The 11,041-nt window shown below is 39.3% G+C and overlaps 1 protein-coding gene across 3 annotated transcripts in view; it reads left to right on the top strand.

Annotated features, from left to right (window-relative positions):
* The first annotated feature begins 356 nt into the window (after nucleotides 1-356).
* The window catches only part of LOC125028247, a 12,202-nt gene continuing 1,517 nt past the window's right edge, over nucleotides 357-11,041 (top strand). Inside the window, exons 1-10 of one of the 3 annotated variants that reach the window (XM_047617667.1) lie at nucleotides 357-417; nucleotides 1,613-1,693; nucleotides 2,309-2,462; nucleotides 3,528-3,665; nucleotides 3,983-4,087; nucleotides 4,585-5,850; nucleotides 5,967-6,158; nucleotides 6,332-6,459; nucleotides 7,304-7,423; nucleotides 8,409-8,580. In XM_047617667.1, the coding sequence (XP_047473623.1) occupies nucleotides 2,340-2,462; nucleotides 3,528-3,665; nucleotides 3,983-4,087; nucleotides 4,585-5,850; nucleotides 5,967-6,158; nucleotides 6,332-6,459; nucleotides 7,304-7,423; nucleotides 8,409-8,580 (2,244 nt within the window). In that variant the 5' untranslated portion in view covers nucleotides 357-417; nucleotides 1,613-1,693; nucleotides 2,309-2,339. Of the gene's footprint in view, nucleotides 418-1,612; nucleotides 1,694-2,308; nucleotides 2,463-3,527; nucleotides 3,666-3,982; nucleotides 4,088-4,584; nucleotides 5,851-5,966; nucleotides 6,159-6,331; nucleotides 6,460-7,303; nucleotides 7,424-8,408; nucleotides 8,610-11,041 lie in introns of all 3 variants that reach the window. The other 2 variants (XM_047617676.1, XM_047617684.1) reach the window with 2 other exon arrangements.

Below are 11,041 nucleotides of genomic sequence, written 5' to 3'. Positions count from 1 at the left end.
TGTGTGTGTGTGTGTGTGTGTATGTATATATGTATGTATATATATATATTTATTTATATAAGTGTGTGTGTGTATACATATATATATTTATATGTATATGTATATATGTTTATATATATATATATATATATGTGTGTGTGTGTGTGTGTGTGTGTGTGTGTGTGTATGTTTATATAAATATATATATATATGTTTATGTGTATACATATATAATATACACACACACCCATAACATCACATCCTTTTCCGCATTGGCATTACCTAATCCCACACCACTTTCTGCCACACAGCCAGTGCCACTGCGACGACGACTGCCTTCAATACGGCGACTGCTGCCTGGACAAAGCTCAGGCAGCCTGGGGAGCCGGCAGAGAGGGAGCGAGGGAGCGGTTCAACTGCAGGAAGACAGTATCCATGGTAGCGTGGATGCTTTTGTATAACAGGCTATTGCAGTTTTCATACGAGTGAAAATGTTGTATATTTATGTGTGTACGTATGCCGGTGTGGCTGCGTGTGTTTATATGTATGTGTGTGTGTACACATATATGTGTACATATATATACACATATATATATGTATATATATATATTATAAACACATATTTGTATGTAGTTATATATGCGTGTTTGTATGTATACAAGAAAACGAAGTGCAACAGACATTTGAAGTTAATTTTAGAATGCTATTCCCCAAGGTATTTTGAGAACAAGTTGTACCACTTCCATTTGATCTATTGAACCAAAAAATGACAGTTACTTTCTACCTACATGATTCAGACGTTTGTTTAGGGTATTGAAAACCTCATTATCATAAATACAAGCATGGATTTTTTGTTGTAAATAAATCAAGTAAACCATACAAGTAATTATATATTTAGTGATATCTGGCATCTCTGAGAGCGTCCTCATTGGGTAAGGGCAGTGACGTCATTAGCTCCGCCCCTTAATGTTACGCATCGCACTTTGCGCGGTATTTTTTTTTATTGTTTCCTCGATAGATTTTATTAACAATGGTTCAGTGTGCTGTTTGGTCATGCAATACCATCTACAAAAACAGAAATAAGTCTGTGTCTTTTCACATAGCTTTTCACAAGACCGTAAAACATTTAAAAAGATAGCTTGATGCATGCAAAACAAAAGATCTGTCGCGCTTGAAACAACTGAAACCTTAGCACGCTATATGTTATATGCATTTTGCAAAGGAGTGTTTTAATTACCATCTGTCATTCGATGGTGTGGAACTGTCTCTTCTGGATTTACCAGAACAAAATGCACCACTACTCAGAAATGTCCATCCTCCCACATCCTACATATTCACTTACAAAAATAAATTATATCTACATTATCCTTGCAGCATTTTTTGCATTTCTCCCATCGACAACCTTTACTAGCTTAATAACTAGTGATATATATATATAGTAAATGGTAAACAACAATCTGAAATGACATAGAAATAGAGAAAACCCAGTGATATTTACGTCATGTGAGGACAAGTGGGCGGGGTTTATCTCGACAGTTGCCAGCTAGGATTTCCATCGAGGCAGAGTGGTACTACCTGTCTTCTAAATACTTTGCCATTCCCAGAGCCAGTAACAGACTCGCAATTCTTCCAGAGTTATGTCGGCATCCTCATGATAGACTCCTGTTTAGCCCACTACGCCGGTCAGCCCCTGGAGCGAATGTGTCTGCAAAATGTAAGTATTTTTACTTTTTTTCCGTTTTATTTCTTTTAACATTATGAGTTGGACAATTAGATTAGTTTTTACGTATCTTGTTGCCAGTTTAACAAGATTGTAAATTTTTTGGCTTTAATTTCCATCTGGTACTTGCATTGATTGTGTTACTCATTATTTTCTTCTTATATTGTACTATATATATATATATATATATGTGTGTGTGTGTGTGTGTGTGTGTGTATGTGTGTGTGTGTATGTGTGTGTGTGTGTGTGTGTGTGTGAATATATATGTATGTATGTATATCATAATATAAGAAGAAAAAATGAGTGTGTATATGTGTATAGATATGAATATATATATGGATATATGTATATATGTATATATGTATGTATATACATATACACATACATATATGTGTGTGTGTGTGTGCATATATAAATATGTATATATGTATGTATATGTATATATATGTTTATATATATACATATACACATATACATATATGTGTGTGTACATATATATATACATACATATATATACATATATATATATATATATATATATATATATATATATATATATATAGACAGCACCAGTGACCCGAAAGTGATCTTTTGTAAATAACAAAACAGGTGTCAAGAGAAGACTATCATTACATGCTAGATGTGGCCGTCACCTTCCAGAGTTACCAACATCACGTATGTTAATTACTACTGCGCCCTTTGCAATGATGACGCCTACGATATACAGAACTGGACTATCAACATCGCTTGTAATCCAGATGAGGTAACAGTTTAGTATTTTGAGTTCCTTAGTAGAAACTTTGGTAATAGTAATAATGTTAATAATGATAATGGTAATGATAATAATAATGATAATAATAATAGTAGTAGTAGTAGCAATAATAATAATGAGAATAATGATTATCATAATGAGAATAATAATTAAAACAACTACAACAATAAAGATAATAATAATAATACTAATAATAGCAGCAATGATAATGATTATAATGGTGATGATAATGATATTGATAGTAATGATACTACTACTGATAATAATAATAGTGATAATAATAACGACTATGTCATTATTACTATTAGCATTACTACTACTACTACTATTATTATTATTATTATTATTATTATTTGTATTATAATAATGATAAAAATAATAATAATAATAATAATAGTATTAGTAGTAATAATGATAATAGTAATAATGACAAGAGTAATAATGATTATAATAATACTAATAATAATGATTTTGATAATAAAAATAATAATCATAGTAATGATGATAATAATTATGATGATAATAATAATAATAATGATGATGATGATGATGATAACGATAATAATAATAATAATAATAATAATAATAATAATTATTATTATTATTATTGTTATAATGATAATAATAGTAATAATGATAATGAAATGATAATGACAATAGCTATAATGATGATTATGATAATAGTAATAATGATAATAATAGCAGTAACAATATTGATGATAATATTAATGATGATATTAATATTGATAATATTTGTAATAATAGTAATAATAATAATAATAACAATAATGAAAACATTAATAATAATAATGATGATGATGATAATAATAATAATAACAACAACAATAATAATAATAATAACAATAATAATAATAATGATAATAATAATAATAATAATAATAATAATAATAATGATAATAACTGTAATAATAGTAATTAAAACATCGATACTTAGATTCTGACTGTCACCTCAATTCCTACACCATCATATATCCTAATTACCTATTCGATGCCCTCTTCCAAACTTGACAATAGATTTTTCTATCGCTAATCCAGAGGCCCGAGAATTCCACCATAGCAGAGTTCATGGGCAACGCTACCTACTACCCAGGTCTTCGTCAGTGGGTTCGCCTTGTGTACAAGACAGATGAGGCTGGCAGATCGAGGCGCGAGAGACAAATCTGTTACACCCAGGTACTGGTTTGATTCAGTTTTTATTTGTTGTTATATATATATGTGTGTGTGTTGTGTGTGTGTGTGTGTGTGTGTGTGTGTGTGTGTGTGTGTGTGTCTGTGTGTGTGTGTGTGTGTGCATATGTATGTATATATTCATATATATATGTGTGTGTGTGTGTGTGTGTGTGCATATGTATGTATATATTCATATATATATGTTTGTGTGTGTGTGTGTGTGTGTGTGTGTGTATAAAGAGACAGATAGACAAGGAGTAAGGGATAGACCAATATATCCATCTACATATCCATAATCTCTGTGCATTCTACTCCATGAGATTGCCGAGTTCCTCGATACCCAACGATTCGGCGGCAGACCGTGCATCTACCCAAAGAGCGAGTGCCTGACAAAATTCGTCGGTCGAAACAAGTGCCAGGAGCAAGTAAGCCTCTGTTTAGGACTTTAACCATTTGCATTTTTGTTAATGGGTCTGTATTGTCTTGAGTAGGATTTGATTGCTTTCGGGAATAATGAACGCTTCGGTGTTGACATTATTTCGAAGTGTTAATATATTCTGATGTAATTAATTCTGGGGATATTTGGTGGTTTGAACACAGAGGATGATGAGGGAGAGTTCAGTATTTTCTGTCCTATAAGTTAGTTGAGAACTGAACATATTTACGTTAGCGGTGTCGAAAATAGTGTATGTTAATATGACCAGATTTCCCAGACCCTAATATTACTTTATAAAACAGTTGGAAAGAAATAATCTAGTAGATAATGAAATTGGTTCAGGAAATAAAATAATGAAATTGGTACAGGAAATAAAATAATGAAATTGGTACAGGAAATAAAATAATGAAATTGGTACAGGAAATTAATAACTGGCATATGATACTATATAATTTGGTTATGACTTACCAGTTCGTTTAACGACAGGTACGCCATTGTGATCCTGACTGGCCCGACCGCACAGACTTCGAGAAATGCGAGCGATACTCCCTAATGATGGCGTTCACTGACACAAGAAAACGGGTGACATATTACAAGAACCCTCACTGTGCTCGGTGCAACTTCGTCAACGCCTCAGTGGGCGAGCTGCAGTGTCTCCCGCCCACTAGGTGGTCGCAGTGCGTGAATGGCTTCAGGCAGAGTCCCCCTCCGCGTCTCCCGCCCAGTTTCAGTGTCCTCATGGACTTCCGGGGCGGCCGCTGCGATGAGGCCACGGAGCTGTGGGATCCGGTCCTCGAGATCTGCCACAAGATCCACTGCGGCCATCTGTTCAGGCTGGTGGCCGGACGATGCGAGAGAGACTTCAAGGTCTACGAGCCGCTCTCGAACTCGACCCTCTTGAACAGTTCGTGCCCCAAGAGGCTCCTCAACCTGACGGAGTATGTGCCCCGAGGCGACGGCTCCATCTTCGTCAATGCCTCCAAGAAGGTTTACGCCAAGGGGGAGTTCGAGGTCACGAATGACACGCAGGTCTTCATCTGCCACGACGAGAGCCACTATGTCGACGCCTTCAGCGCCGTCCACCAGTACCTGACGCTGGTCGTGCTGAGCGTCTCCCTCGTGGCTCTGGCGCTGCACATGGCCATCTACATGCTCGTCCCGCGACACAGGAACCTGCCGGGGAAGAATCTGTTCTCCCTCTCGTGCTGCCTCTTCGTCGCCCACGTCCTGTTCTTGACGGGGACGAGAGAGACGGACGTGTACGGCCTGTGCGTGTTCCTGTCGTGCAGCCTCCACTACTTCTGGCTCGCCTCCTTCTGCTGGATGAACGTGATGAGCGTGGACGTGTGTCGCACCTTCAGTAGCCAGCTGTACCGCGGCGACTCCGACGGCGGCAGGACCTACCTTCTCTACTCGCTTTACGCCTGGACGGTCCCCGCGCTCGTGGTGTCGCTGGCGCTCCTGCTGGACTGGGTCGACCTCCTGCCGGACTACCGGCCGGAGTACGCGACGCGGCTCTGCTGGATCAACAACCGCCACGGCCTGGCGCTCTTCTTCCTCCTGCCGGTGGGCGCCATCGTCCAGGAGAACCTCGTGCTCTTCCTCATCTCCACTTATGGCATTTACAAGCAGATGAAGGCAGCGCGCTATGCCAACGTGAGGTCACAGAGCACCAGGGAAGGACACGGCGAGAAGGCGCCTAGGAGGAAGTCGGATGCACTGAGAGACGGCGTTTCGAGGAAGACAGCCCAGGTGGGATAAAGTGCATTGCAGACACGCTCTTGTTCACGAGGTCAGCTATCTCAGTCACTGTTCTCAAATGCTAACTCATGTATTCAGTTCACAATCTCTCTTTGCTCTTCCTTCAGCAAACCCGACGCGCCAGGAAGGAGAGAGGGCGACTGATACTCTACATGAAGTTAGGTGTCATCCAGGGCCTCACGTGGCTCACCGGATTCATAGCGGCCTTCGCGGATATCCCCGCGTGCTGGTATCCCTTCACGGTTCTCAACGGACTACAGGGAGCCTTCATCTTCATCGGTTTCGACATGAAGCGAAAGGCAAAGTTTCAGATTACGCAGTTCGAGTATCTCGATCACGCTATTTCTTTTGTTATTGTTTTTGTCTCAGTGTCTGTATAGAAGAATCTCTTTCAGCTAAGAGATTAATTTGCTCAATATCTCGTTGATCTTTGTTTCGTAAAACAGGAGTAATTGAACTCTCGCAATGACAGGTGGCGGAGGCGGTGTGGGAAGCGCTGACGGGGCGGCCATGGATCAAGAAGACCTCTTCCAAGGACACCCGCACGACCACCGTTGGCCAAAGCAGCAACAGTCACAACAGGTCGTCCAAATCGTACAGGTATGACGACCTCCTTTCCAAAGAGTAACGTCTGACAGTATAAGGAATCAAACTCAGTCACTGCGATGTCCCCTTTGTGAGCGTGTGTTCGTGTGAAGTGAAACGCAATTACAGGAGTAAGGGATGTTGCAGATTACGACAAGCAAGGTCAGATTCCATTTTCTCGTAGTCTGAAGCGGAATCTGGTCGCCTCGTATCGTCATCTTTGTGCTTCCCTTACTGTTGTGGTTTCGAACGCATGCTAATGTGTTTGTGATTTTTATATGTGGTTAAAATGTCTTCGTATTGCCACTACTTGATGTAATCAAACTCTAATTATACCGAATTTGTCTACACTGTCAACCTGATAATGCTATGCGAATGTCAGTTTTCTTTCAGATGATGTATACTTAATGAATGAAGATATTGATTTATTTTTTATATATATTTTACTGGTTTATTTACCCCAATTTGGTTTAGTTGATTCTGAATTATTTACCACAATGCCATTTTATGTACATATTAGTTAGTGGTATTAGAGATATTCAACTTCCTCATTTACTTAATTAAAAGGCGCTTCACTCCAGTCGAAGCAAACTTTAAGTTGTATTTTTATAAACTATTCCATATATAAATTAATTTAAATCCACATACACTAACTTTCCCTAAGAAAGAACACTTACTCTACAAGCTTGTCCTTCAACTACTAGAAATAAACCGTCCAAATTTACATATATTTTGAGAATAGACATCACTTGCCTGATCTTGTCTCCATCATCCAAGAAGACTTATAGTTTTGTCTCCTCGGATGATAACATTTCTTTTTTTTTTTCGTTTTTTTCGCTTCACGTGTTCGTCTACACAGTGACTCTGACGGTGAAGCTCTGATCAAAAATACGAGCGAAGATCCATTGGTTCATGAAAATGCGACCTGGGACAGCACCGTAAGCTTGACCACGCTCTCAAAGGTCACATTAAAAGACAGGTCAGTAGAGGGTCAGGAATAAGGTGAAAATATGAGCTCAGTGTTAAGAAAAAAGTAAAGAGAGGGTCAAGATTAAGACATATCTATATATCTATAACTTAACGAACTACCTCCGCGTGCTAGAAATGTCAGTGTAGGGTTCCTCTTTCTAAATTAAGTGTATATCTCTCACTCGGTTACTGTAAAATTACTTTTATCTACCGTATGATGTCAGCCTGTATCACTGAAAAACCTGATCGTAACTAATACACAGAAAACAGCGTAAGGAAGTGTTAATAATAGTCATGGGCTCTTAAGTTGCTCGTTCAGTCCGGCATTATGATACAAGAAACTAATCAGTGCTAGGTATTTAAACAGAACATCCACAATTAAGATTTAAACCAATGCGAAATTGGTGGGTCAAGTTACAGACAAAAAGTAATAGGTTTATTAATCTAAGAGTAAGGAGTAATGCACTATTTATTTATTTACTAATGATTCTTATAAAAACATTATTGAATATCATTACTTAATATTTAGTTCAAATTATTTTTATGTTTTTGATAAGTATAATTTATACACTCATTTTAATTTAAAACATAAGTTTCTTAAACTTCTATTTATTTTAATTAGAACTTATTTGAATGTTGGAGAGCGAGAGAGAGAGAGAGAGAGAGAGAGAGAGAGAGAGAGAGAGAGAGAGAGAGAGAGAGAGAGAGAGAGAGAGAGAGAGAGAGGGAGAAAGAGAGAGAGAGAGAGAGAGAGAGAGAGAGAGAGAGAGAGAGAGAGAGAGAGAGAGAGAGAGAGAGAGAGAGAGAGAGAGAGAGAAAGAGAGAGAAAGAGAGAGAAAGAAAGAGAGAATAAGAGAGAGAAAGAGAGAGAGAGAGAGAGAGAGAGAGAGAGAGAGAGAGAGAGAGAGAGAGAGAGAGAGAGAGAGAGAATGAGCATATACAAACAACGTGAAACTCTACTTATTTTAACACAACCTTGACATACCTGACCTCAGCTCGGCAGCAACCAGGACCTGGAAGTCGTCATCCCTCTCCACCGACTCCCCGCAGCGAGGTCAAAGGTCAGAACGCGCGACAGGGACAGGTCGTGGCGGCGCGGAGAGGCTGGGCAACGGTGACCTCCGTGGCGGGGTCGTGCGGGGCAAATTCGACGATGAGGGTGTCAGTGTGAGTGATGTCGCAAGGTGTCAGTGAGGGTGAGTGACGTCATGCTAGGGCATTGATGGGGAATGGCGTCACGAGAGGCTATAAAAATAGTAACCTCACGAGATAAAAATTATCAGAGACATTTGACTAGTGAGTACAAAGGGTCACGAGGCTGGCGAGGATGACTGACTTCAAGGAGTCATCAAGAGTAGGTGGCATCAGGAGATAAGAAGGGTGATGTCAAAAGGGGTCAGTATGAGTAACGCCATAAGGAGTCATAAAAAAGGACATTTTGAGAGGCTTTTAAGGATAGGTAACAATACAAAATTTTAAAATGTGGCATCGCATGTATTAGTAAGTATAAATGGCGGCATAAATTAATGTGCGATGTCAGTAAGGCAGAGTGAATTCACGACGTAAGACAGGATATCGTAAATATTTTCAAAGGGTGAGTGACTTTTCAAGGAATTAGTCCTGATAAAGATGAGTAACATCACAAGAAGTCAGGAAGGATGAGCGACATGACAACAAAGGCAACTGACATCCCAAGGGTCTTATGAGGAAGCAATGTCACGAGGGACTAATGGGGATGAGTGATGTCATAAGGGGCTAATAAGGATGAGTGATGTCATTTGTTAATAAGGGCGACTGATGTCACAAGGAGCTAATAAGGATAAGTGAAGTCATGGGTGCCAATAAGAATGGGTGACACCACTAAGGGGCTAATAAGGATGAGTGATGTCATAAGGGGCTAATAAGGATGAGTGATGTCATAAGGGGCTAATAAGGATGAGTGATGTCATAAGGGGCTAATAAGGATGAGTGATGTCATAAGGGGCTAATAAGGATGAGTGATGTCATAAGGGGCTAATAAGGATGAGTGATGTCATAAGGGGCTAATAAGGATGAGTGATGTCATAAGGGGCTAATAAGGATGAGTGATGTCATAAGGGGCTAATAAGGATGAGTGATGTCATAAGGGGCTAATAAGGATGAGTGATGTCATAAGGGGCTAATAAGGATGAGTGATGTCATAAGGGGCTAATAAGGATGAGTGATGTCATAAGGGGCTAATAAGGATGAGTGATGTCATAAGGGGCTAATAAGGATGAGTGATGTCATAAGGGGCTAATAAGGATGAGTGATGTCATAAGGGGCTAATAAGGATGAGTGATGTCATAAGGGGCTAATAAGGATGAGTGATGTCATAAGGGGCTAATAAGGATGAGTGATGTCATAAGGGGCTAATAAGGATGAGTGATGTCATAAGGGGCTAATAAGGATGAGTGATGTCATAAGGGGCTAATAAGGATGAGTGATGTCATAAGGGGCTAATAAGGATGAGTGATGTCATAAGGGGCTAATAAGGATGAGTGATGTCATAAGGGGCTAATAAGGATGAGTGATGTCATAAGGGGCTAATAAGGATGAGTGATGTCATAAGGGGCTAATAAGGATGAGTGATGTCATAAGGGGCTAATAAGGATGAGTGATGTCATAAGGGGCTAATAAGGATGAGTGATGTCATAAGGGGCTAATAAGGATGAGTGATGTCATAAGGGGCTAATAAGGATGAGTGATGTCATAAGGGGCTAATAAGGATGAGTGATGTCATAAGGGGCTAATAAGGATGAGTGATGTCATAAGGGGCTAATAAGGATGAGTGATGTCATAAGGGGCTAATAAGGATGAGTGATGTCATAAGGGGCTAATAAGGATGAGTGATGTCATAAGGGGCTAATAAGGATGAGTGATGTCATAAGGGGCTAATAAGGATGAGTGATGTCATAAGGGGCTAATAAGGATGAGTGATGTCATAAGGGGCTAATAAGGATGAGTGATGTCATAAGGGGCTAATAAGGATGAGTGATGTCATAAGGGGCTAATAAGGATGAGTGATGTCATAAGGGGCTAATAAGGATGAGTGATGTCATAAGGGGCTAATAAGGATGAGTGATGTCATAAGGGGCTAATAAGGATGAGTGATGTCATAAGGGGCTAATAAGGATGAGTGATGTCATAAGGGGCTAATAAGGATGAGTGATGTCATAAGGGGCTAATAAGGATGAGTGATGTCATAAGGGGCTAATAAGGATGAGTGATGTCATAAGGGGCTAATAAGGATGAGTGATGTCATAAGGGGCTAATAAGGATGAGTGATGTCATAAGGGGCTAATAAGGATGAGTGATGTCATAAGGGGCTAATAAGGATGAGTGATGTCATAAGGGGCTAATAAGGATGAGTGATGTCATAAGGGGCTAATAAGGATGAGTGATGTCATAAGGGGCTAATAAGGATGAGTGATGTCATAAGGGGCTAATAAGGATGAGTGATGTCATAAGGGGCTAATAAGGATGAGTGATGTCATAAGGGGCTAATAAGGATGAGTGATGTCATAAGGGGCTAATAAGGATGAGTGATGTCATAAGGGGCTAATAAGGATGAGTGATGTCATAAGGGGCTAATAAGGATGAGTGATGT

This window comes from Penaeus chinensis, chromosome 1 (assembly GCF_019202785.1).
Source record: "Penaeus chinensis breed Huanghai No. 1 chromosome 1, ASM1920278v2, whole genome shotgun sequence".
NCBI classification, from domain to species: domain Eukaryota; kingdom Metazoa; phylum Arthropoda; class Malacostraca; order Decapoda; family Penaeidae; genus Penaeus; species Penaeus chinensis.
The sequence above is the reverse complement of the archived record's forward strand: the minus strand, read 5'-3'. Positions and strand labels throughout refer to the sequence as shown.